Below are 23975 nucleotides of genomic sequence, written 5' to 3' on the forward strand. Positions count from 1 at the left end.
GCTGCAGATGGAACATAGTGTAGTAACTAGAACTTCACACAATCAGAATGATGTGATTGCTTGGATTGGAAAATCTCAATTATTAGAAGCACAGGCAGGATGTCTGGAAGGGGAAAAAGGCATGCCAGGATGATTAGGCAGAACTGGAGTAGCATTGCTTGGATTTACTATTTTGCCATCAATCTTATTTGAGGGCACATATACTTAGCAATGACTGCACAAGAGATTCTGCAAATTCACAATGAGTACCAAATCAGCTGTAAATGTGTAACATCCGTAATTAGCATACACGATAAAGATGACCATCTCAGTGGTAATTAAAATCACTTCCAACCTGAACATCTGCTTTCATTTCTTTACAGGCTTGGCATAAGGATTATTGCCATATCAGACAATATGTTCCTTACATATGTGTCAAACAAGTGATAACGCCCAGTTCAGCACAGTCCCCAGTATTATTTCACTTAGAATTCTAACAGCAGGGTGACCACACCATTTCCAAAAGCAGATTTGACAACGCAGTACCGATCTGCAGTCAATCTCGGCATCCATCCATTCATCATGCAGCTCAAAGGTGCTATAGTACAATGATTTTATGTTAGGTTATTTACAGATTTGTGCATGCAAAGATGCCACTGGCAGCTTGAGTAAGTGGTATGATGAAAAAAGGGTACGAGAGAATAGCACCATGTTAAATGTTGACAGGCAACACTTCTAGGCAGCAGAGCTGGATCAGATACCTAGCAAACTGCACTGCTGATTGGTCTTACCTTGGCAAATTCATTCTTGCATGCCAGCCTCAGCCAGTTGTGCAGTCCTGCAGAGAATATAAAGCACTCATAACCATCACATCAATATCCTTAGAGGGTATTGGAGTGGTAAGAAGGTCTACGCTCATATGTACTGCATCTCCAATTCACCAGCCATCAAACAAGTCATTTATTCAAGTGCTGTAGCTTCTTTGATGCAAGATTTGTGCTTTACAAATTTATTTTGCCAGCCTCTTTTCTTCATTCCTCCTCACATCCTTTGTGAGCACTTAACATGTTTCGAACATTTACAGCTCTGTTAAAGGCAGCAACCTCTTTCCCTTTTAAGCAACTTATCTTTTAAATTCATGCAGCATCCTTGCGCATCCAGACTAACTTCTCTTTTTATCTCATTATACTCAATGGTTAAATGACTTTAGGTGGATAGATAACAAACTGAAATATCCCAGCCACAGATCAGAAGTGTGTGCTGCTACGACTGCAGGTAGAACAATGAGGAACGCAACACTGGATAGTCGACCAAAGTCAGTCTGGGCATTTGGCAGGGGCGGTTTAAACATTTTATGGAGGGAGTGGGAGGGGTCCTAGTCCTAAGCATTGGTATACTCTTCCTTTTAAACAAAAACTGGTCACTGAACTAACATCCCCTGAGGTGGTTCAATTGAATTTTTAAATCAGTCATGGGCTGTGTGTGTCACATATATTGTCTATCCCTAGTTATCCATGAGGAAGTGGTGGTGATGAGACACCTTGTCCGCTGCAGTCAATTTGGTACAGCTCCCACAATGCATTTGGAGGGAGCACCAGGATTTTGAACCAGTGACACTGAAGCAATGGTGATATATTTCAGAGTCAGAACGATGAGTGGTTTGGACAGGAACTTGCGGGTCCACGTACGTGCTGTTCTTCTCCATCTAGATTGTAGTGACTGTGGGTTTGCAAGTTGCTTTCTAAGTAGCACTGATGATGCAACTGCTACTAAGTGCTGAGGACCCCATACCAAAAGCAAACAGGACTAACGTGATATAGAGAATCCTATACAGCGACTGCAATAAATGTTACATGGACAAACAGAAAGGAAACTAACATCCAGGACACATGAATACCAGCTGGCAGCAAAAAGATATGACCAATATTCACTTGTCTCAATACACACATTCAATGAAAGCCAGTTTGATTGGGACAAGTGAACAGAGAAGCAAGACAATTTCTGAAGTTTGGTTGTCCACACAGGACTCCATAAACAAATACATAGAAATAGATACAGACCGCTGCTTAAAAAACAGAACCAGAAGCGATGAGACCCACCACACCAGAGGATCATATAAATTCGGAACAGAGCAGAACACTAATGCTTCAGTTAGAGCTCATATTGTTGATGTTGCCTAGAAGTGTAATGAAACGGAACAACTGGCTCGGCAAGCAAACGAACAACTGCAAGTCATTGATGAAGCAGCTGAAGATGGTTGGGGCTGGGACACTATCCTGAAGAACTCCTGCAGAGATGCTCTGGAGCTGAGATAATTGACCACCAATTACAACTGTCTTTTTGTGCTAGGCAGGACTCTAACCAATGGAGAATTTCTTCACCACTCGATTCCCATTGACTCTAGTTTTGCTAAGAGCCTGGAGTACGGATCTTGTACATGTCACGAAGTGCTGTCATAATCTCAGTTGTTAACAATACTGGCCAAGTCTGATTCTAAATTGAAACCTTCTAAATTCTAAGTTTTATTTTTTGCAATTCGGTTTCCAAGGTGACCAGTCAGCAACATATTCTAATTTGGCAGCCTTGTGAGAATCAGTTCTTTACACAAAAGAAAACAAAAAGCTATAAGACAATTAAATATTTTGCCATAAAAAAAAATTCAACTTGTTTTATAACAACGCAAACTCAAATCAGGCAGGGGAAAGGAGAAATGGAGAATTCTGTAAATTGCAATATCATTCCAAACAACTGTCATTTTGATTGGGATGTGAAACTTAAGTGGCATGCAAGAAAACTAATGTCAGCCAGACTCAATTTTGCACTTTCTGAAAACTTAAATTTTCAATGAGGCAATGGATTTCTGAACTTTGAGAGCCCCACATCACACCAGCTCAGAAGGTACTGAATAACGTGAGAAAGTCTGTTGCGCAGTCTAACACCTTTTGGTGATATCTTTAAAAATTTGTCAATTTTTTGTCATAATTAGATGCAGTATAGTAATTTAAATATGCTCTTAATGAACTGATTGTGATTTTTTTTCTTTAAGTGCCAAATGAATGAACCAGTATTGTGAAAGTGCTCAGGTACATTGTAGTAGAGCATTCACCAGGCAAAGTGCTCTTCAGAAGATTTCTCAGATTTTGATGTGTCACGTGGACTCTTTGTTATAACAGAAACATTGATTAACAGCAGAGATGACTGTTCAGCTGTTGAAACAGTGTAAAAGATGGGCACTTGTTTAACTATTTTAAAGGCTTTAATATAATTAGCTTTGTTTATATAGCTGGCATTAAAATCTCATTATGAATGTGTTACTAAGCTCCAAGCATAACTAACAGATTCAGCACAACAGGGTTTGTTGTCACAGCTGTCAAGGCGTGTAAGCTTTGCTTTGTTTGACAGATGTATGAGCTCCAAACAGGATTGTGTTTTAATGAAAAAAATGTAAAAATGTTTGGGCATTTTTGACAGCTATTTCAGCTTCCCAAAGACCTTCTAATGTCACTGTAAAGCTCATGAATTCTCATATTAGAAGATATTAGGTGAGTGGGTGTGGTGTGGATAGTTTGGGGATGTGCAGACACTGGGTGATAGGGTGAGGCAGCGGGTGCTTGGACAATGAGAGGAGAAAAAGTCCAAAAGGTGCCTAACACAAGTTCTGAACTGATTCTGAAGATGATTCAGAAATAAAAAAAGTTGCTGGAAATGTTCAACAGGTCTGGTGGCATCTGTAAAGAGAAATCAAAGTTAATGCTTCAGGTCCGTTGGCCCTTCCTCCGAACCAGAGTTGAAACATTAACTCCGATTTCTCCTTACAGATCTGCTGAGCTTTTCCAGCAACTTCTGTTTTTTGCTTCTGATTTACAACATCCACAATTCTTTCGATTTTAACTGAAGATGATTCATAACTGAAAACAGTACCTCTGTTTACCTCTCCACAGACGCTGCCAGACCTGCTGAGTTTCTCCAGCATCCTTAACACAGAACTAGACCATCACCATGGTGAATAGGGGTGAGTCTTCCCAAGTGTTTCTATCTCTGGCCGGCTGCGAACTTCGCAGCGATGACTCCAGACTGTCCCCATCACTCCACTACCAAGGCACCAAGGCAGGTACCGCCAGACAAGAGATGAAATCAATGACTGGAAACGACTTGCATCATGGCTCTGACTTCACAGGGAACATCTGGACTTGGGACTTCTTGTTTAGGACTGCTTCAAAAGAAGAAACAGCCTTTCAGCATTTAACCTGTGAAGTCCTTCAGGAATCTTAGAGTCCTATGAGAACACTTCACATTTCTCAAAGTCTACAAAGTATTCTTCTCAATGTTTCGTATGTCCGTATGTTTCCATTTTTTGTATTCTACCAGAGGAATAAACTGGGATTGGCTTTTAACTATCACTAAATCCTAATATCTTTAGAATTGTGCACTCATATGGAAAATGGACAGAACCTAATGAGAGACCTGTGAAATGTTCATTAACATGTGGTTAATGTGATGCAAGAGTGCAAAGTACCTCCGAATGGCAATGTATCAATTTGGGAGACAGAAAATCAGGTAGTGCAGTTGCTTCGAGGAATTACAGCAAGAACAGGAGTGAATTTATAAAGGGCACAAAGAACCAACGCACTGTAATTGGCATCACAAGTTTATAACCTACAATAACACATAGCAAACCCATTGAGGTGAACTGCACAAAATAAATGGCAGACTGGGACAGAAATTTGCCTTGGGTAATAGCACTAAATGGCCAGTACTGAATTCACCACTAGTTAAACAACGGTACCATATTGAGAAGAGTTGTAGCTCAGGCTGAGGTTCTGGATGTGAGTTTGCTCGCTGAGCTGGAAGGTTAGTTTTCAGACGTTTCGTCACCATTCTAGGTAACATCATCAGTGAGCCTCCGCTGAAGCGCTGGTGTTATGTCCCGCTTTCTATTTATGAATAATAGAAATACAAATAGAAAGCGAGACATAACACCAGCGCTTCGTCGGAGGCTCACTGATGATGTTACCTAGAATGGTGACGAAACGTCTGAAAACTAACCTTCCAGCTCAGCGAGCAAACTCACATCCAGAATGGTACCATATATTCAGTGAAGCTATTGGACACTGTCCGTTTCATGGTAACTCTGGGGATGAGTTCTTTCCCAATCTCTACCCAATTCTACCTTGAAGCAGATGATGATTCCTATTAAATATCACAGACTGACTACCCCCTGAATTCTAAATTAGTGGTTGGATTGGACTGGAGCAGAAACTGCTGATAATCAGACATAGTTGCATAAATGATGCCACCGAATTCTTTTCTGGGCACGAACTGGCAGAAATCTCATCTATACAATAGTACCTTTGGCTACTAAGATTTATATTAGCCCAAATATTGGAACAGTCATTAAAATACTGGCAATGCGGGATCACTGAGGTACTTCATTCTCTGTTCACTATTGTCAGGGCAGTCACAAAATGAAAATCAACTATATTTCAAGAAGAGTTGCTTGGTATTCTAGCCAGATGTGGTACAAATGGATTTTTTTTTGCACAAATGGCATAGTTTAACTGAAATAACATATTTCTAAGAATGTTACAATTTGGAGAATTTCCTAGTTTTGAACTAAATTTCAATAGATATTCAATAAATTTCAAATAATTAACATATCATTCACTAAGTAGTATCCAGTCATAAGGAAAAGTGTGTTTTTTCTATATTGCACAGCATAAATCCCCTGTCAAAGTGCTGGATATGCATTTTCAACAAGTTAAATTGATAAAAGAACACCAGCAAACATCTCTTTTTTTGGAGTAGCCACAAATGTATTGTAAACAAATTCTGACAGCCCTCGGTGTGTACAAGATGTCATAGCGTTGACACGCTGCACAACAGCAACAAGGACTCTAAGTTATTCTCTATCACATATTAAAGTCTCAGTGAATTATGGCAGTACGAAGTGTGAACACAGGATTATTTAGCAAGTGCTTATCCAGCCAAACTTGCACTATTCAGAGCATAATATCCAATGAGAGAGACGGGCTTATGCAACTGGACAATATTTGCCAAGAATTATACTAGAATCAATTTAGTATTATAAGTCATGGTTGCAATGTAGTTCAGTTACATGCTAGAACTACATTCATTCAAACACTGGGACTTGCTCCCCTGCAAAAAGGCGGCACTTGGCCACATTTTAAAATATTAAACAAAAACATGGGGTAATAAGTCCTTAGTGGATTCTCCATGAAAATGCCTCAGTTACAGCTAACATGGTGACTAATCGGCACCCTTCTCTCATGCATAAATTGTTGCTGCCTTTGAAATTTGACACTTTTGCGTCTGTTCTGCTGACTGCAAGATGAAAATCTTTCACTGCACTTTTTTCCAGCAAAAGCATGTTTACTATGCTCACATTTTCTGTGATTTTTTTTCACCGTTTCCAATCTTTGATATGTGAACTCAATTATTTTTTTAATATAATTTGGCAGGTGTGATGTCTTACCAGCATTTTTCTGCCTCCAGGTCATTTGAAAAAAGGTACATTAGACAGATTTCAAACAGAATAAGTCAAACAGCTGAAAGCAGTATCTTGGTAGTTAAGGTCATTCAAAGCCTATTAAGATCAATGATCAGATATTTCTTAAAACCTGCCTCACTCATTTATATCTCATGGGGATGTCAAATTCTGTTCAGTATTTCTCTTGAGACACTTGGGACATTTCATTACAACTATGAAACATGAATTCAAACTTTTGTTGTTATAATTCTGGTCATCCATTAGGAGATATTTTTAAGAGTAAATGCTCTCTGCCTTACTAAATGAGTATCAAACTTACTCAAAGAAAATGCTTTACTTGAGAAAGCCAAGCAGTGAAGGAGAGAACTGGAGATCGTGGGAACTGCAGATGCTGGAGAATCCAAGATAACAAATTGTGGAGCTGGATCTCTGAAGAAGGGTCTAGGCCCAAAACGTCAGCTTTTGTGCTCCTGAGATGCTGCTTGGCCTGTTGCGTTCATCCAGCTCCACACTTTATCATCAAGGAGGGAGCTGGAGCCCATTTTTTACATTGCATAAACTTTTATTTACATATATACATATTACAAATACATACCTTCAAACTCAAACTCCAGTTCCAGTCAGCTTTATATGCATACGAGTGAATCGGCAGTTAACGGCCACCAGTTGAATAAATTTAAATACTCAATTGCCATACAATTATCAAGGATGTGAAGAAACATCATTTAGTAGTGTTCCATTAAGAAAGAATCACTCCCAAGCTACAAGCATGGAACGGATTTACAAAAAGATGAATGGACAGAACTAGGATTGTCAACTCGGAGGTTTCATCACTTGAGTCTTCATCTGCAATTACCCTGCCCCCACACTTCTATCTTTGGTTGCTTGGTGTGCCCGACTTCACAGCTCACTTCAATTTAAACCTTAACAGACATTTTGTTTACAGAGGATTCTTAACTGCCAATGACACATACATAGTGCAGATGCTAAATTTCTCCCCACCCCATGTAAAGTTAAAGCTGGACAGGAATGTAAACTATGAGGAGGACGCAGAGATACTTCAGTGTATTTTAGACAGGTTGAACAAGTGGGCAAATGCACAGCAAATGAAACAAAATGTGGATAAATCCAACAGTATCTGCTTTGGGAGTAAAAACAGGAAGGTAGAACATTATCTGATGGTGATTAATGGGGAAAGGAAGTGATGCAAGGAGACCTGGGTGTCTTTGTACACCAGTCACTGGAAGTAAGCATGTAGATGCAGCAGCAGTGAAGGCAGCAAATGAAATGTTGGACTTCATAGCAATTCAAGTACAGGAGCAGGGATATCTTGCTGCAAGTGTAAATGGTCTTGGTGAGACAACATTTGGAGTATTGAATGTAGTTTTAGTCTCTTTATCAGAGGGAAGGCATTCTATGGAAGGAAAGAAAATTTACTAGCCTGATTCTAGGATGGCAGAACTGATGTATGAAGAGAGACTACAGCAGCTAGGACTTTACTCACTGGAGTTTAGAAGACCGAAGGAGATTCTCATAGAAGCCCATAAAAGCTCTAACAGCACTAGACTGGGTAAATGCAGGAAGGACGATCCCAATGAGTGGGGAGTCCAGAACTGGAGGTCACAACCTTGGAATACAGGGAAGGCCACTTATGAGTGAGATGGGGAGAAATTTCTTCACCCAGAGAACTGATGCAGCTGGGATTCTCTGCCACAGAAAGCTTTTGAGACCAAATCATTGATTTTTTTTAAAAAAGGAGTTAGATGTATTTCTCATGGCTAAAGGGATCAAAAAGTATGGGGAGTAAGTGGAAACAGGCCACGGAGTTGGATGATAAGCTGTGATCATACTGAATTGCACAGTAGGCTCAAGGGGTGAATGGCCGATTCCTGCTCCTATTTTTATGTTTCGACAAGAAAGTTGTTTAAAGGACACTAAAATCAAACATTTTTAACACCTTATGTCGTTCCCATGTTGGCTGCAGCAATGTCCTGGTTATTAACCCTGATCCCTGGAGATGTCAGGACAATTCTGATGGGTTGACAACAGTGAACAGATCACATGTGACTGCACAGAATAATTAACCACAGTTAACTCAAAATCTGTTATGAGTTTGTAATCTGAAAGTGCTAATGTAAGTTAAACCAAACAAATAAAATGTGAATCATCATAGTTAGAGGTCAAGTTTTCATGATTACTGATCTGAGATAAATCAGCAACAGCAATATAATCACATCCAGCCTTATCTTGCCATGTGCACAATATCAAAGATGAAAATGTAGGGAATAACAAGTAACATGACATTTTAAGATAACAACACTCCACTGCTTTGGAAGCAATTACAGATAATAACAGGGGTGTGTGAAGACCTGTCACACTAAAGGTGAACTCTAACACAAATCAGATTAACCAACTCCCAAAATATGGAGCCAGCAAACTTTTGGTGGCTTATATTTGTAAACTCAGCCCTAACAAACACTGCTGCAGTTTTCAGCACCAACATGAAATCATGTCCCTGTCTAGGACTATATTGAATGATATTTCATGGATGCTCTCATTCTAGCAGGATTGTGGAAAAGAACAAATTACCAGATATATTTTACTTTTAAAACATTCAACCAGGCTTTATAAAAAGAACTTTCTAATGATCAGTTAATTCGCTCATTTATTTTGCTAGAAAGCCAGTATTTGACAGAAATTTGTGTAGCAAACTAAAGCCTTGTTTTTGAAGGGAATACCTGATGTGAGGAAGTAATATTGAGAATCATGGAAGATTCCCACAGTTCCTGGTCCCACCGAACCTGCAAGTATGTTGACCACAGAGAAAGCTCCACTCATTATTCCAAATCCAAGTCCAGCCACTGAAAACAGAATGATTTACATTTTAAAACACAATTATGAAAATGGAAGAACTGCTATCTTGTGAATTAAACACACAAAACTGAACCTGTAAGAACTACAGATGCTATAAATCAGAAATATAGTGATTTCTGGAAAAGTTCAGCAGGTCTGACAGCATCTGTGAAGAGAAATCAGAGTTAACATTTCAGATCCAGTGACCCTTCCTCAGTATACATCAAAACAAACAATGAACCTTAGTTCTCATTACTTCAAAACCATCCTTACATTGACTATTATCTCTCGCTGCACTGTTGCCTTGCTTGTGAAATGCACATCCCAGAACATGTAATAGAAATTTTTAATCAGATTATTGTTTTCTATTTTTCTTGAATAACCATTACTTTGTAGTGTTCCTTTGTTTTTTTTTCCCCCAAAAACAACTGGTGTCATTTAGTTTTGCTCCAAACACAAACCTTGAGTAGGAAATGATGGGCAATAGTTACCTTTATAGATTCTGGCAAGACAGCAAAGAAGAAACCTGTATGCCCGATTCAAACAATGCTGCTACATGACGAGTTATCACACAAATTAATCTATAAAGAAACAGCTGGAGCTTATTTGATATCTCCACTTTATTGCTGCTAATAATTAAGTCAGTGTTAAGAGCTAAACACTGCCAATACATTTTTTTCACTCCATGGCTGGGCATTCGAAATTCCAATATGCTACAATCATCACAATCCCTCAAATGAAGACTCAAAAATAAAGAAATGTGACCTGATCAGATCAGAAAATTTGTACACATTAAGCATCTATCATGGCCTCAGGGTTTTATAGCAAATTGTTACAAGCTATTCTGTAATATAGGAAATATGACAGCCAATTCAAGCACAGCAAGGTCACACAAACAACATTAAATGGCCAGATTATTTATGCTTGAATATTAAGACAAATGCTGTCCAAAACATTGAAAGACAGCTACTGTACTATCACTGATCCAAACTTGATACTGAAGCAGGAAGAAAACACTCTTTTCACTTATATAAATTAAGCACTGGCTATAGGAGAAGCAGTGGCATTGTGGTAATTTCACTGGACTAATAATTCAGGGGTTCAAACTAATGTTCTAGAGATACAGGCAACTGGTGACAATTAAATTCAGTTAAGAAATCTGGAGTATAATGCTAGTCTCAGTAACGATAAACATCAATTTTTATAAAAGCCTGCCCAAAACACCACTATCCCTGAGGGAGGGAAATCTGCCATTCTTACCTGGTCAATTACATAGGATTTCTGATCCGCAGCAATGTGGTTGGCTCTCAGTTATCTTATAAAATGGTTTAGCTAGCCATTGAGTTGAAAGCAAAATAGGGATGCACGATGACACGTATTCCATAAAAGGATAGAATAAAACAAATCAAGGATGTATGCTTGTGCTTCCCTTTTCACTGGCTTGAGGAAAAAGCTTGAGAAAAAAGTGAGGTTTGAGGAAAAATATCCATGCCAAACATTCTTTTTAAATAAAGTTTAATGAGAAAAACTAAAATAACAAAGTATAAAAAGACATCTGGCCAACCGCAGTCTACACTATTTAAGCCGCTTATAAAACGGCCAACCACACCTTTTAAAATCAGTGATTTTATTCAAGTCACTTGCACCTTCCAAAAATAGAAACTACATGAAGTTGCCAGTTATAAATAACTCAACCATTCAGCAAGAAATTCCCATTTCTCGTCTGAATGACTTGCTTCAATAAGAAGTGTTCCATTCAGGTCTCATTGTTAGTCTTCAGTTAAGTATGTGGCTTGTCACATAAATAATAAAAACAGTTTGCAAATGAAGAAACGGCCCCAAAGCTGGGATTAACTTAGTAAACAGTGAAAAATGGATCAGCAGAAATTCAAAACAAACATTTCACTAACAATCCTGATGAAGAAACCCGCCAGGAAACATTAATTTTTCTACTCGTGGGATGCTGTCTGACCTGTTGTGCTCCTCCAGCTCCACATTTTATTGAGCTTCATTAATAATAAACCCGATTATTAAGAATGCAGCATTTGATTACAATTAAGAATGTTGTGAATTTAAGTAAGATGTATTGCATAATTTCTTGTCCTAAGGTACTAAGAGCAGAAGTAGGCAATTCAGCCCCTCAAGGCAGATCCACTATTTGGTACAAATTAAGGATCATCTTTGCAAGCAGAATGTAGATGTTCTGCAAAGTGGTCACCCAATCTACACTTCATTTCCCTGTGAGAGCAGTGAATGAAATAGACTAAATTCTGAGAAGTGTAGGTGAAGTGTTGCTTCACCTGGAAGGTATGTTTGGGATCTTGGATATTGAGGGTGAAGGTAAATGGGCAGGTGTTACACATTGCCAGTTGCAGGGGAAATTGTTGTGGGGCTGTGGGAGGGTGTTGGGAGTGAAGGAACAGTGGATCAGGGTGTCCCAAAGGGAAGGGTCCCTACAAAATGCACACAAGGGAGGGAAGGGGAAAATGTATCTGGTGGAGAAGGAAATGGCATGAGACCCTGAGCTTCCAGCTGCCTGTTCCACACCACCCTGTTCCCTAGCCAACATCTCCGTCTCAGACTTGCTGCAGTGTTCCAATGAACTTCAGCACAAACCGAAAGAATAATACTTCATTTTCTGCTTGGGGACTCTGCAGCCCTCTGGAGTCAATATAGAGTTTAATCATTTCAGGGCCTAGTCTTGTCCTTGTCCTAGAACCCTACCCACACACCAGGCCTTGTAGTGACATAGCCTGCCCTCACACTACCTATTGTTAGTCACCAACAGTCCCCATTAACAGCTATTCACTGTCCTAGCCAGATCGTTATCGACTATAGATAACAAAGTGTGAAGCTGGATGAACACAGCAGGCCACACAGCATCTCAGGAGCACAAAAGCTCATGTTTCAGCTCTGATGAAGGGTCTAGGCCCAAAACATCAGCTTTTGTGGTCCTGCGATGCTGCTTGGCCTGCTGTGTTCATCCAGCTTCATACTTTGTTATCTTGGATTCTTCAGCATTTGCAGTTCCCATTATCTCTCGTTATGAACTATTTTTAGTCTATCCAATTGCTCTTCTCTCTCTTTGGGCTCTATCTTTAATCCTATGTTTACTCCCTACCCCATCCCCCTCCCTATCTCTGCACATAAACCTACAATTTCCAGCTATCAGTTATGAGAAAGGGTCACTGAACCCGAAATGTTAACTTTGGTCTATTTTTCTTCACAGACACTGCTAGACCTTCCCAGCAAGTTCTGTTTTTGTTACCGATTTACAGCCTCTTTCGGTTTTTACAGCAAAGTCACACTGTTCAATATATTTCAGTGGTGAAGCAGACAGTAAGAAGGCATTTTTGCAAGGTAATGGACCATTTCAGATAGACACTTTTGGATTTCTGGGTTGAACTTCAGATCTACCTGCGTTTCAGAAGTTCCCGTAGCATTGGTACCTAAACAAGGGTAAGCATGATTGCCTCACTCTGAATTAACAATGAATTACTGGCGACATTTTTGAAACTTAAATTCCATGTTCTATCATTTAACCTATTCCCCTAAAAGTACATATCTGTATTTCAAACAGTCAAACAAGTGCTGTGGATTTCGCATTGTCAGCAAATATTTGTGATTTATTCAGAGAAACTATAAGTAGTGTTCAAATAATAAGAACTGGAAAAGTCTGGGAACAGCAAAGACATCTACAGAAAGTAATATGGTAAAGCACAAATAAAATATAATAGTCTAAAATCTTACTGTAAATGGTATTTTATGAAGTCCTCAATGTCATCCCCTCTGTTCCAGCCTTAAAAGAAATGACCCAGAGTCAGGCATACCAGCCAGTAGTGGGATACTACAGGTCCGCCTGCCTCCACAACTGAATTAAAATTCTACCCACCAACTCCGCTTCTCTCAGAACAGATACTGCCAGACCTGCTCACTATTTCCAGCAAGTTTTTGTTTTTGTTTGATGTGTCACAATCTCCACTGAGACAAATAAATGATTCTGATTTTCACTGACTGGATCACGCAACAAGATTTCATGTTTTAAAACTTTTACAGAACAGACACACTTAAAGTAGTATGGACTCAACACTATTTTATTAGGCAAACTTATTTTCCAAAGTAAAGAAAATCAAATTCTCATTTAATTTTTAGAATGAATGAAAATTCCCTGCCACAGTTACTTTGCTCCACAACTGGGTATTTCATTCTCTCATAATAAGTCCAAAAATATTCTCTACTCCCAATGGCCTGCTTCCTTTTGCCTTTCCCAACCAGTTAACTATAAATCTCAGAACTAATTGATACTGTCAAGTTTACACTGAAGATTCGTTCCCTTTAGCCCAAGATACACAAACTGAAGAGTCACTCAACCCAAAGGATTAAATCTGGTTTTTCTCCACAGATGCTGGCAGACCAGCTGAACTTTACCAGCAATTTCTGTTTTTGTACACAAAATTACAGCCTCCTTTAAATCTTCACAAACTCTGTTTACAGTATACAGCACAGGACCCCACCCACATTGTGCATATTGAATAACAGGTCAGCATTTTGACTGCTTCAAAAACAAGACTCTTTTTATCCTGCTTCCCGTTTCTCAGATAGCAGTTTGACTTCAGTCTGTGAAGTTTCATGAAATCTTATGAAGCCTGATAATCTTACAGGTAATACAAACAGAAAATACTCGTGAAATTCATCAGGCCTGGCACCATCAGTGGAAAGAGAAACAGTTGACATTTCAAGTCCAATAAGACTCTTCTTCAGAGCTGAAGGAGGTAGCTGCTGCTGCTGGGCCTGCTGTGTTCATTCAGCTCTACATCTTGTTAGCTGGAAAAGTGATGAGTTTTACACTGTAGAAAAAGAAGGTAGGAACAGCAAGCTCAACAGACAGCAAAGGTGCCCCAGAACAAAAGATGAAAGGCAGCACTAATAATTGTAGAGATAAAATATAAATGAAGACTGAATATTAATGATAGATGTTAGTAGCCTTGGAGAAAGACAAACAAGGAAGAAATTGTTCAAAATAAGAACACGTTCAGCCAGACAATGGTCAGCCAGACAAAGGGTAGTGTTGGAGTATGGCAGCCATTCAGGCCTCAATTCAAGGACAAAGTGGGCAGCCCTCAAATTGTCCTGCTGGGAGGGACAGCGGTGTAAAGGGATTGCATATCCATTGCATGGAAATTTTACCGTCGAAATAAACCACCCAAAAAATCACAAATGTCAACTGATGAGACTGGACAATATACAGCATGGCTTTCACTGGACTTTCTTTTGCAAAGCCCAACACTATGGTAATGTGAAAGACATGGGCCTGTGTCCAGGTAAAAATATCAATTCTCTACCTTTCAAAACCCACAACTCCACTCAATCTTGGATTTATGCAGTCAGTTCATTTAACGACCATTTTAAAAACTGAACGTCCCAACTCTCACTTGAGAGATTGTGAGACAAACAGTTTACCCACAGACAGCACAGATATTGTGGTCATTCTCCACAGGTTTGAATGTTTTGGCACTCTCCCAATAAGTCTCTTGACTTGTTCCCCCTCATATACTACAGCAGCCAAACCAACTGGCATATTTTTGGGCAGAAAACACAGCAGGCTACATTGCCTCCTCATCGCTCCTCCATTTTACCTTTCATAGTAAGACTATAAGGAATAAGGAATGAGAGTCAACCAGTCAGCCTTTCAGCACTTTGATCCTGCTCCACCACTCAATAGGATCATAGCCAATCCAACACTCATCACTACTTCCTTGCCTTTTCCTCAGAAACCTAGATTCCTCACTAATAGTAGAATCAATCTTTCTCAGCCTTAAATATAAACAAGAACTCCACCCCCACATATCTGTGACAAGGAGTTCCAAAGACACACAACCCTCTCAGAGGAGAAATTTGTACTCTTCTCAGTCTTAAATTGGCACCCCTTTATTATGGCCTCTGGTCTTTAACTCACCCACGAGGGCAAACAATATCTCAGCATTTAACCTTTCAAGCCCCTTAAGAATCCTATGTTTCAAAGAGATCAATTTTCATTCTTCTAAAATTCCAATGAGTAGAGTCCCAACATGTTCAACTTTTGCTCATAAAACAATCCCTCCACACAAGGATTATCCCCATGGTGCTTCTCCAATGATTTTTTTTTCCCCCTCAGGGGGGCAAAAGCAGCTCACAGTACTCCAGATGTGGTCTCACCAGCATCTTATAGCAAGACTTTCCTATTCTTATATTCCAAGAAACACAGTCACAAAAATCTCCTTACAAACTTCAGTATTTGTAACTGAGATAGAGGACATTAAGGACCGCAGATGCTGGAGGCCAGAGTCTATAGGTTATTCAGATGCTGTCTGACTTACTGTGCTTTTCCAGTCTGATACCTGTAGACTTTGTAATTGATATAGATGCAGGTGGGAATTTCAAGAAACACAAGTAGATTTTTTTTTGAAAAATTGCTGGGAACACTGAGCAGGTCAGAAGAGGAAAGGATAGGATTAACGTTACAGTTCTTGCGGCCATTTGTCAAAATACGGATTTGGATAGTGTGAATGCAGGCTCAAGACAGAAATGGTTTGAGTTAAATTGTACCCTATGGTACGTGTGGTATTGTTTTTATAATTTCATGTCTAACCTTTCAAGTTGTATATGCCTGCTTAATTGGTACTTATTAACTCCATAGCAAAGACAGGCAGACTCGAAACAGGATTTGCAATGTTGCAATGCTGATGTGAACATTCTGCATGCCCAAGACATCCAAAGAATGTGGAACCAAGAGGTGCTGTAAAACTACCCCACGCCAACATGAACCCCCAAAAAACACTGTCAACCACTCACTGGTCATCTCCCCTTCCAATCGCTTCTTTAACACTCCCTTCCTGATCACTACCCTGAGGCCTCCATTAACGAATTCAATGGTGAAACTGCTCAGAGCTGAATGATCCAGTTCTCTCCCATGCTTCCATTTTTCTTAATTTCCACATCTCTATTGTTCCACTGCACAGCATGCCATTTCAGGCTATAATTTAACTGAGATCCCTAGAAAGCCCCCTCTACTCTTGTGTTTGAAAGCCTGTTCACATATTTATTTACTTTTATTCACTCCCAGGACATGGGTGTTACTGACTGGCCAGGATTTATTCAGAGATAATGGGAACTGCAGATGCTGGAGAATCCAAGATAACAAAGTGTGAAGCTGGATGAACACAGCAAGCCAAGCAGCATCTCAGGAGCACAAAAGCTGGCGTTTCAGGCCTAGGCCCTTCATCAACGTCAGCTTTTGTGCTCCTAAGATGCTGCTTGGCCTACTGTGTTAATCCAGCTTCACACGTCGTTATGTTGGCCAGGATTTATTGTTCGTCCCTAGATGCCCTTGAATTGAGTGGCTTGCTAGGCCGTTTCAGAGGACAATTGAGAGTCAACTACATTGCTGTGGGTCTGGAGCCACATTTAAGGAAAGAAAACATTTCACAGGAGGCAGTTCAGAGAAGCCCACTAGGGTGATTTGAAGAAGCACAATTTAAAACAAAACAAAACATTAAAATAATTTTCACCTTGTTTGTTTGGCTTTTAAGACCCAGCTCAACATGTACACTTAGCTGCGAAGATGGTTGGAAAATGTATCTACAGCATATAATACAATGAGTTTTGCAATAAAATTCTCTGTCTCACCGTAGGCCATCTGTTGGACTGATAGGGGTGACTTCCCATCTTCGTTTAGCGCTGCTAAGCCTTCATTTGCCTTTCTAAAGGAATGAAAATGTTACTTATTAACGATTTACCTCAAACACATTTACATCCATCACACAAGTGCGCTAACAAATAAACATATCATTTTAGTTTTCATTGATAGTGTTCAGATTTCTCGTCAAATATTGTACGGTACAAAATAAGCTTGAGTAACTTAAAATTTATATCGTATTTTGCAATCTAATATAAAATCATGCTCTCTCCAGAATTTTAATGAAGCAAATAATTGAATCAAGATTAAAACTTCTAGAGAAATAGAGTATGCAACTGATACACACACCAAACATGTTCTAAATACTTGATTTTTTTGCCCACTTCAGCTCTTTAGAAATTAATATTGTCCCGAGACGGTGCAAAAAATACTGATGCTGTTCTATCATTTAATTCTAATAGCAAGAGTCCACATACGAACCAAGTAAAAAGGGCCAGCAAGGTAATTGATAAGGAGCATAATCGTTGCCTTATCTGACATGTGCACATAGATTTGTAGCATGAGTCCTGGGCAGCAAACGTTAGGGTCATGCTACAGCATGCAGTGCAGTAATACGATTCTGAATCGTTAATGTTGATTTTGTCTCATGATCTTCAACATACTCTATTACATGACAGAACATGTAGTATGTTACTGCTGTCTAAATTATGTTTCAAACAAAAGCCACGTGAAAAAACCTCAAGTTTATGTCCCTATGTATCAAACAGCAGATCCAATATCTGTGATAATGGGAACTGCAGATGCTGGAGCATCCAAGATAACAAAGTGTGGAGCTGGATGAACACAGCAGGCCAAGCAGCATCTCAGGAACACAAAAGCTGACGTTTCGGGCCTAGACCCTTGATCAGAGAGGGGGATGGGGAGAGGGAACTGGAATAAATAGTCTGAAGTCATTGTAGAAAACTAAGAAATTCATGTTGTATAGGATGTCAGAAGGACTTTTCCCTCCCACATCCTACCTGCACAATGAGAGTAACCTCCATTGTGTCATGTGGCACTACCACTGTTTAAATGGGACAGACTTTGAACAAATCTAGGATATCCAGTCTTGAGTTAGATGAGGCACTGTGGGCCATCAACAGCAGAACCGTACCCTAACACACATCCCCAACTCAACCATCATCAAGCCAGGGAGATCAACCCTGGCTTCATGGAGTGCGCTGGAGGGCATGTTAGGACCAGCACGGTGCATACATGCAAATGATGCATCAACCTGGCGAAGCTACCAAATCAGGATTACTTGCATGCCAAACAGCATGAGCAGAAAGCCTAAGACAGAGCTAAGTGATCTCACAACAAATGGATCAGATCTTAGTTCTGCAGTTAATGAAATATCAAGGAGAGGTTCAAGGCACGAGATATTGCAAAGACTATGGGCCCTGAATTTTTTTTTCAAGGTTATTCATTTCTGGGATGAGGACGTGGCTAGCTGTCCAGCATTTATTGTCACCCCTCATTGCCCTTGATACGGTAGCAGTGAGCTGCCTTCTTGAACCACTGCAGACCACCTACTGTGGATTAACCCATAATGCTATTAAGGAGGGAATTCCAGGATTTTGGCCCAGAGATAGTGAAGGAATAGTGACATACTTCCAAATCGGGATGGTAAGTGCCTTGGAAGGAGACTTGAAGGTGGTGGTGTTCCCATATATCTACTGCCCTTGTCCTTCTAGATGGCAGTGGTTGAGAGTTTGGAATGTGTTGTCTGAGGATCCTTGGTGAATTCCTGAAGTCCATCTTGTAGATCGTACACACAGCTGCTACTGAGCATCAATGGGAGACAGATTGGATGCTTATGGATGCGATGCCACTCAGACGGGCTTTGTCCTGGACAGCATCAAGCTTCCCGAGTGTTATTGGAGGTGCACTCATCCAAGAGGAGAGTCAGGGAGTGAATTAGTTGCTGCAGTATTCGTAGTCTTTGATCTGCTCTTGTAGCCACTGTGTTTATGTGGTGAGTTCAGTTGAGTTTCTGGTCAATGATAACCCCCAGGATGTTGATAGTGGGAAATTCAGTGATGGTAACACCATTGAATGTCAAGGGATGGTGGTCAGATTGTCTCTAATTGGTGATAGTCATAGCCTGGCACTTGTGTGACACTAATGTTGCATGCCACTTGCCAGCCCAATCCAAGATTTAAAATCATTCCAGCTACATTTCGAAGACTTACAAACCAAGTTGTCACTCTTCTACCCAGTTGTGTGGTTTACTTGGATAATGCATCTGTGCAGTAAAATGTGTGAAGACCATGTAAAACAAATGGAAGCCTAATTCAAACAGCTAGTCATCTGACTTTGAAATAAATCTTTCCAACAGTGAGCCTGAGAAAGCAAGTGTACATTATCAAGGGCGCAAAGGTCAAGAGGCAGCATTGCCAAGAACATCAAAAGCAAAGGCTCTGATAAAATTTCCCTTTCCTAAAGCAAAACAAGCAATCATGAGATTCTTGGAGATGTGTGGCTTTTAATGGTAGTATGTACACAACTTCAGCAGAGTAGCTACCTCTGTCAGTTTGTTTACAAAAACAGGCAAAGGGAATATGCATGGAAGAACGCCAAACAGCTTTTGAGAAGCTTAACGCAATCCTAAAGAAAAAAAAAATCAGTGTTGGTTTCTCCTAACATCAGTAAGCCTTTTAAAATGGTGATAAATGCCCTCTTAATGATTTGGAATAAATGCAATCTTATTGCATGATAGCATTAGGCACAGAGAAGCAAGCAGGATACATTTCAAGAAGAGATAATGGGAACTGCAGATGCTAGAGAATCCAATAAAACAATGTGTGGAGCTGAATGAACACAGCAGGACAAGCAGCATGTCAGGAGCACAAAAGCTGACATTTCGGGCCTAGACCCTTCATGAGAAAAGGGAGAGAGGGTTCTGAAATAAGCAGGGAGAGAGGGGGAGGCGGATCAAATATGGATAGTGTGTGGAGCGGACAAGGGTGTCACGGAGAGAGTGGTCCCACCGGAAAGCAGACAAGGGTGGGAATGTAAAAATGTCTTTGGTGATGGGGTCAGATTGCAGATGGCGCAGGCGTCGGAGGATGATGCGTTGAAAACGGACGTTGGTGGGGTGGTATGTGAGGACGAGGAGGAAAGCATCAAAAAACTCTACAAAGGTAAAGAAAGCCCTGGGATTGTTACTAATTCTTAAACATTCTGAAGTTTGCATCTGCCATGATGACAAAGAAACCTAATTTAAATTGATAATAATCGTTTGGCCTTTATCAAAAAACTTAAAACTCTAAAATTTCTAGATTAAATTAACAAGCTCCAATAAAATAAATTTATAATGAACATACTGCTTGTATCACTGGAAAAGATAACATAATTGTTGATGCATGGTCACAAAAGTAACAATGGCAAAATAGCCTGAACTAGCAGAAATCCTATTTGGAGAGTAAATGACAATGAAATATTGTAACATTTTTGTGGTTTTTTTTGCATGTCACATTTATTACTTTGTAATGAAAGGAATGTTAGAAACACTTTTTTAATTGATTGCAAGATTTAGAATCTGGACATGTTTGGAAACCATTGGGTTGTAAAAGGAGTCACTGTGTGATTGCTTGGAACTAGAAAGTCAAAACAATAAAGAAGACTGGTCTGTTGCTGCTTCCAAAAAAAAGTGACTTTGGATGGCATAGTCCAGCAAAGTTTTCAAGAAGAGATAACAGTGACATTTATTGTTTTAATTGTTGAGTAAACAGACCTGAAAAACACTAATGGATCCATGTCAGCATCACTGGACAACAGCTTGTGAAAGTTTCAAAGTATCAGAATTCCTGATTGTTTCTCAGCAAAATCTGAAATATGGTCTGAAGATTTTCTTTTACTTTGTGACCATCAGCATTTGGAACTCACCGAACAGAGTTCATTGGAACGGAAATGAAGTCAACCCATTTAGACAGCTTAATTCGGCCCTTGATCTGCAGGAGTGCACTTTTTTCCCCTTTTTTTGCAAAATGTTTCTCACACCCACGAAAACTCTGCAGAGTTGTGTCTTTGTCATGTTTGGGAAAAATGTGTGTATTTGGGATTAAGGGGATGTAGCTTAATTTACACATAGCTTGGATGACAGGCAGAGTTTACCATTTATTGAGGAATAGGTTTGCCTGTAAGAAGTTTTGTGTTTATTGAAAAGTCTGATGAAAGCCTCTTTTAGTTAGCAGTAGTAATGAGAAACAAATTGATCATTTTTGGTGGCCGAAGACAACATTTACACTTGTTTCAGTTTATGGAGTAGAGAGCTCAATTTCCAGTACACTGATCCTGCCAGTGCCGTAACACAATTTACTGGAACTCGTGGAAGCAGTAACCTGCACTGGGGACAAAGGGGAATCAGTGATGTACTACATTTAGATATCCAGATGGCATTTGATAACATGCCACATAAAATTTTTAGTTACTTAAGGGATGTGGGCATTACTAGCTGAGCCAGCATTTACTGCCCGAGTTGTCCTCGAGGTGGTGGCGTGCTGCCTTTTTGAATAATTGCAATTGATTTGGTGGAAAATGAAGACTTATACTGTAAGGCACAACATAGTGGTATATTAAAAGTCTGCAAGTTAACAGGCCAGAAGTAAGAGTTGGCACAAATCAATCTTTTTCTAGCGGGCAAGATGTAACGAGGCGCATACAACAGGGATCAGTGTGGGGGCCCTCAGTTCTTTACATTTAACATAAATGACTTGGATGAAGGTACTCAAGATATGGAGGCTATATTTGCTGCTGAAACATAGAAAGGTGGGAGAGTAAGTTGTGAAAAAAACATAAGGAAATATACCAGCACGTGAATCACAAAAGGCTAGTTTACAAGTACAAGAAGAAATTAGTGACGCTAACAGAATGTTATCATTTATTCCAAAGGAATTCAAATACTAAATAATGGTGGTGATAATGGGAACTGCAGATGCTGGAGAATCCAAGACAATAACACGTGAAGCTGGATGAACACAGCATGGCCCAGCAGCATCTCAGGGGCACAAAAGCTGACGTTTTGGGCCTATCTCCCCTTCCCCCAACGCATCCCAAAACCAGCCCAGTTCGTCCCCTCCCCCCACTGCATCCCAAAACCAGTCCAACCTGTCTCTGCCTCCCTAACCTGTTCTTCCTCTCTCCCATCCCTTCCTCCCACCCCAAGCCGCACTTCCATCTCCTACCTACTAACCTCATCCCACCTCCTTGACCTGTCCGTCTTCCCTGGACTGACCTATCCCCTCCCTACCTCCCCATCTATACTGTCCTCTCCACCTATCTTCTTTTCTCTCCACCTTCGGTCCGCCTCCCCCTCTCTCCCTATTTATTCCAGTTCCCTCTCCCCATCCCCCTCTCTGATGAAGGGTCTAGGCCCGAAACATCAGCTTTTGTGCTCCTGAGATGCTGCTGGGCCTGCTGTATTCATCCAGTCTCACATTTTATTATCTTAAATAATGGTGGTCCTGCTTCAATTATACAATGCAGTGAGGCCACATTTGGACTACTGCATTTAGTAGTCTTTTATTCCAAATGCCAACACAAATACAGAAGGCACCACTCCTAAATGACAATCACCTAATAAATAAGTTAGTGAGAATGAAAAAGAAACCTCTTAAAACCAAGAATAGCCCCACCAAATCAAAAAGTAGCCTTCAAGAAAATCTGAAGAGTACCAAAAACATTTATTCTGACCCTAGCTACAATTAACTCAATTAAGCAAAGATAATAAAATAGCAATTTTAATCTAATCAGTATAGGTTGCTCATATATTATACTGTTCTTGGAAAGTGCACCGATGGAAACAAACATTGATAATTTTCTTAGCACCTAACACTACATATTGATTATTCAGCAGGCAACAGCATTGTACAGTCCATCTCTATTGTAGTTAATCTATTGTAAATCCACCCAAAAGAAATCTTGCCAAGTGTAAACTTGTTTTCATCTGCTAATGATTTACTAAAATTAAGTTCCTAGCCAGAATCATTTACGCCCTCCTCAGCCAGTCTCAACACACAAATTGTAGGAAAGACATAAGCATACAAGTAAGATTTTTACTTTATGTAACAGGTTTCAAGAACACTCTTTAAAGAGATCGATATTGCAGAGAACAAGTTTCTTGAATTTAATTCTACCTATATTGGAAATTATTTATCCTAAAATAGCAGAATGAGAACATGTAGAAAAGAGTTCATAATGAAAAAAATTGTGTTGGCAAAGATCTACAGAAACAATTGGAAGTTTTCAAAATCAACTGACGCTGATAAAGCCTGTTTCACAAAATGAAACAGTCATGCGTCCTCCTCTATTCCATGACTTCTACCATACCCGTTACTGCAATGTTGGTGTGGATGAGATGTTTTAACACACTAATGCCACAATCATACAGTAGTCATAACAAAAATACATAAAATGAATTCCACATATTATGCCACTATAATGAACACTGTTTAAAACGAGCTCCTAACTTTAATCAAAGAAAAAACACCAAGACTCAAGTTCTCCCTGAATTCAGCACTACATTGAACAATTTGGGGGTTGGGATGCCTATACAGAACAACTCAGATATAAGGATTTATAGGAATTCAATCAAAGACTGACTGAAAAGATGAGGGAGCGCAAGAGGGAGCATAGGAGGGCGTGAGTATGCACGTGAGTGAAGACAGCTAAATATCTGAATGAAGCTAGCAAGTAATGTTTTCATTTCTGAAAACAAAATCTACAAATCAGCTTTGCAAAGAGCACTGTGGAAACACAGGAACAAGCAGACAGAAAAAAAATGTAACACCAGTGTCACCGAACAGGAAACACTGATCGGGGCCTAATGATCATCTTCATGTCACAATCTTTAAATAGCAAGAGAAACATTCCAGTATCATACAAGGTGTAATGCACAAAGACTAAAAATCTGTCATGACC

The 23975-nt window shown here is 39.8% G+C and overlaps 1 protein-coding gene across 1 annotated transcript in view; it reads right to left on the reverse strand.

Moving 5' to 3' along the window:
* The window catches only part of LOC125453872 (gamma-secretase subunit Aph-1b-like), a 77935-nt gene that overhangs the window by 33948 nt on the left and 20012 nt on the right, over nt 1-23975 (reverse strand). Inside the window, exons 3-4 of the mRNA XM_048533966.2 lie at nt 17006-17079; nt 9226-9348 (exon numbers count right to left, since the gene is read on the reverse strand). Coding sequence (XP_048389923.1) covers nt 9226-9348; nt 17006-17079 — 197 coding nt within the window. The remainder of the gene's footprint in view (nt 1-9225; nt 9349-17005; nt 17080-23975) is intronic.

Source organism: Stegostoma tigrinum, chromosome 1 (genome assembly GCF_030684315.1).
Source record: "Stegostoma tigrinum isolate sSteTig4 chromosome 1, sSteTig4.hap1, whole genome shotgun sequence".
NCBI lineage: Eukaryota > Metazoa > Chordata > Chondrichthyes > Orectolobiformes > Stegostomatidae > Stegostoma > Stegostoma tigrinum.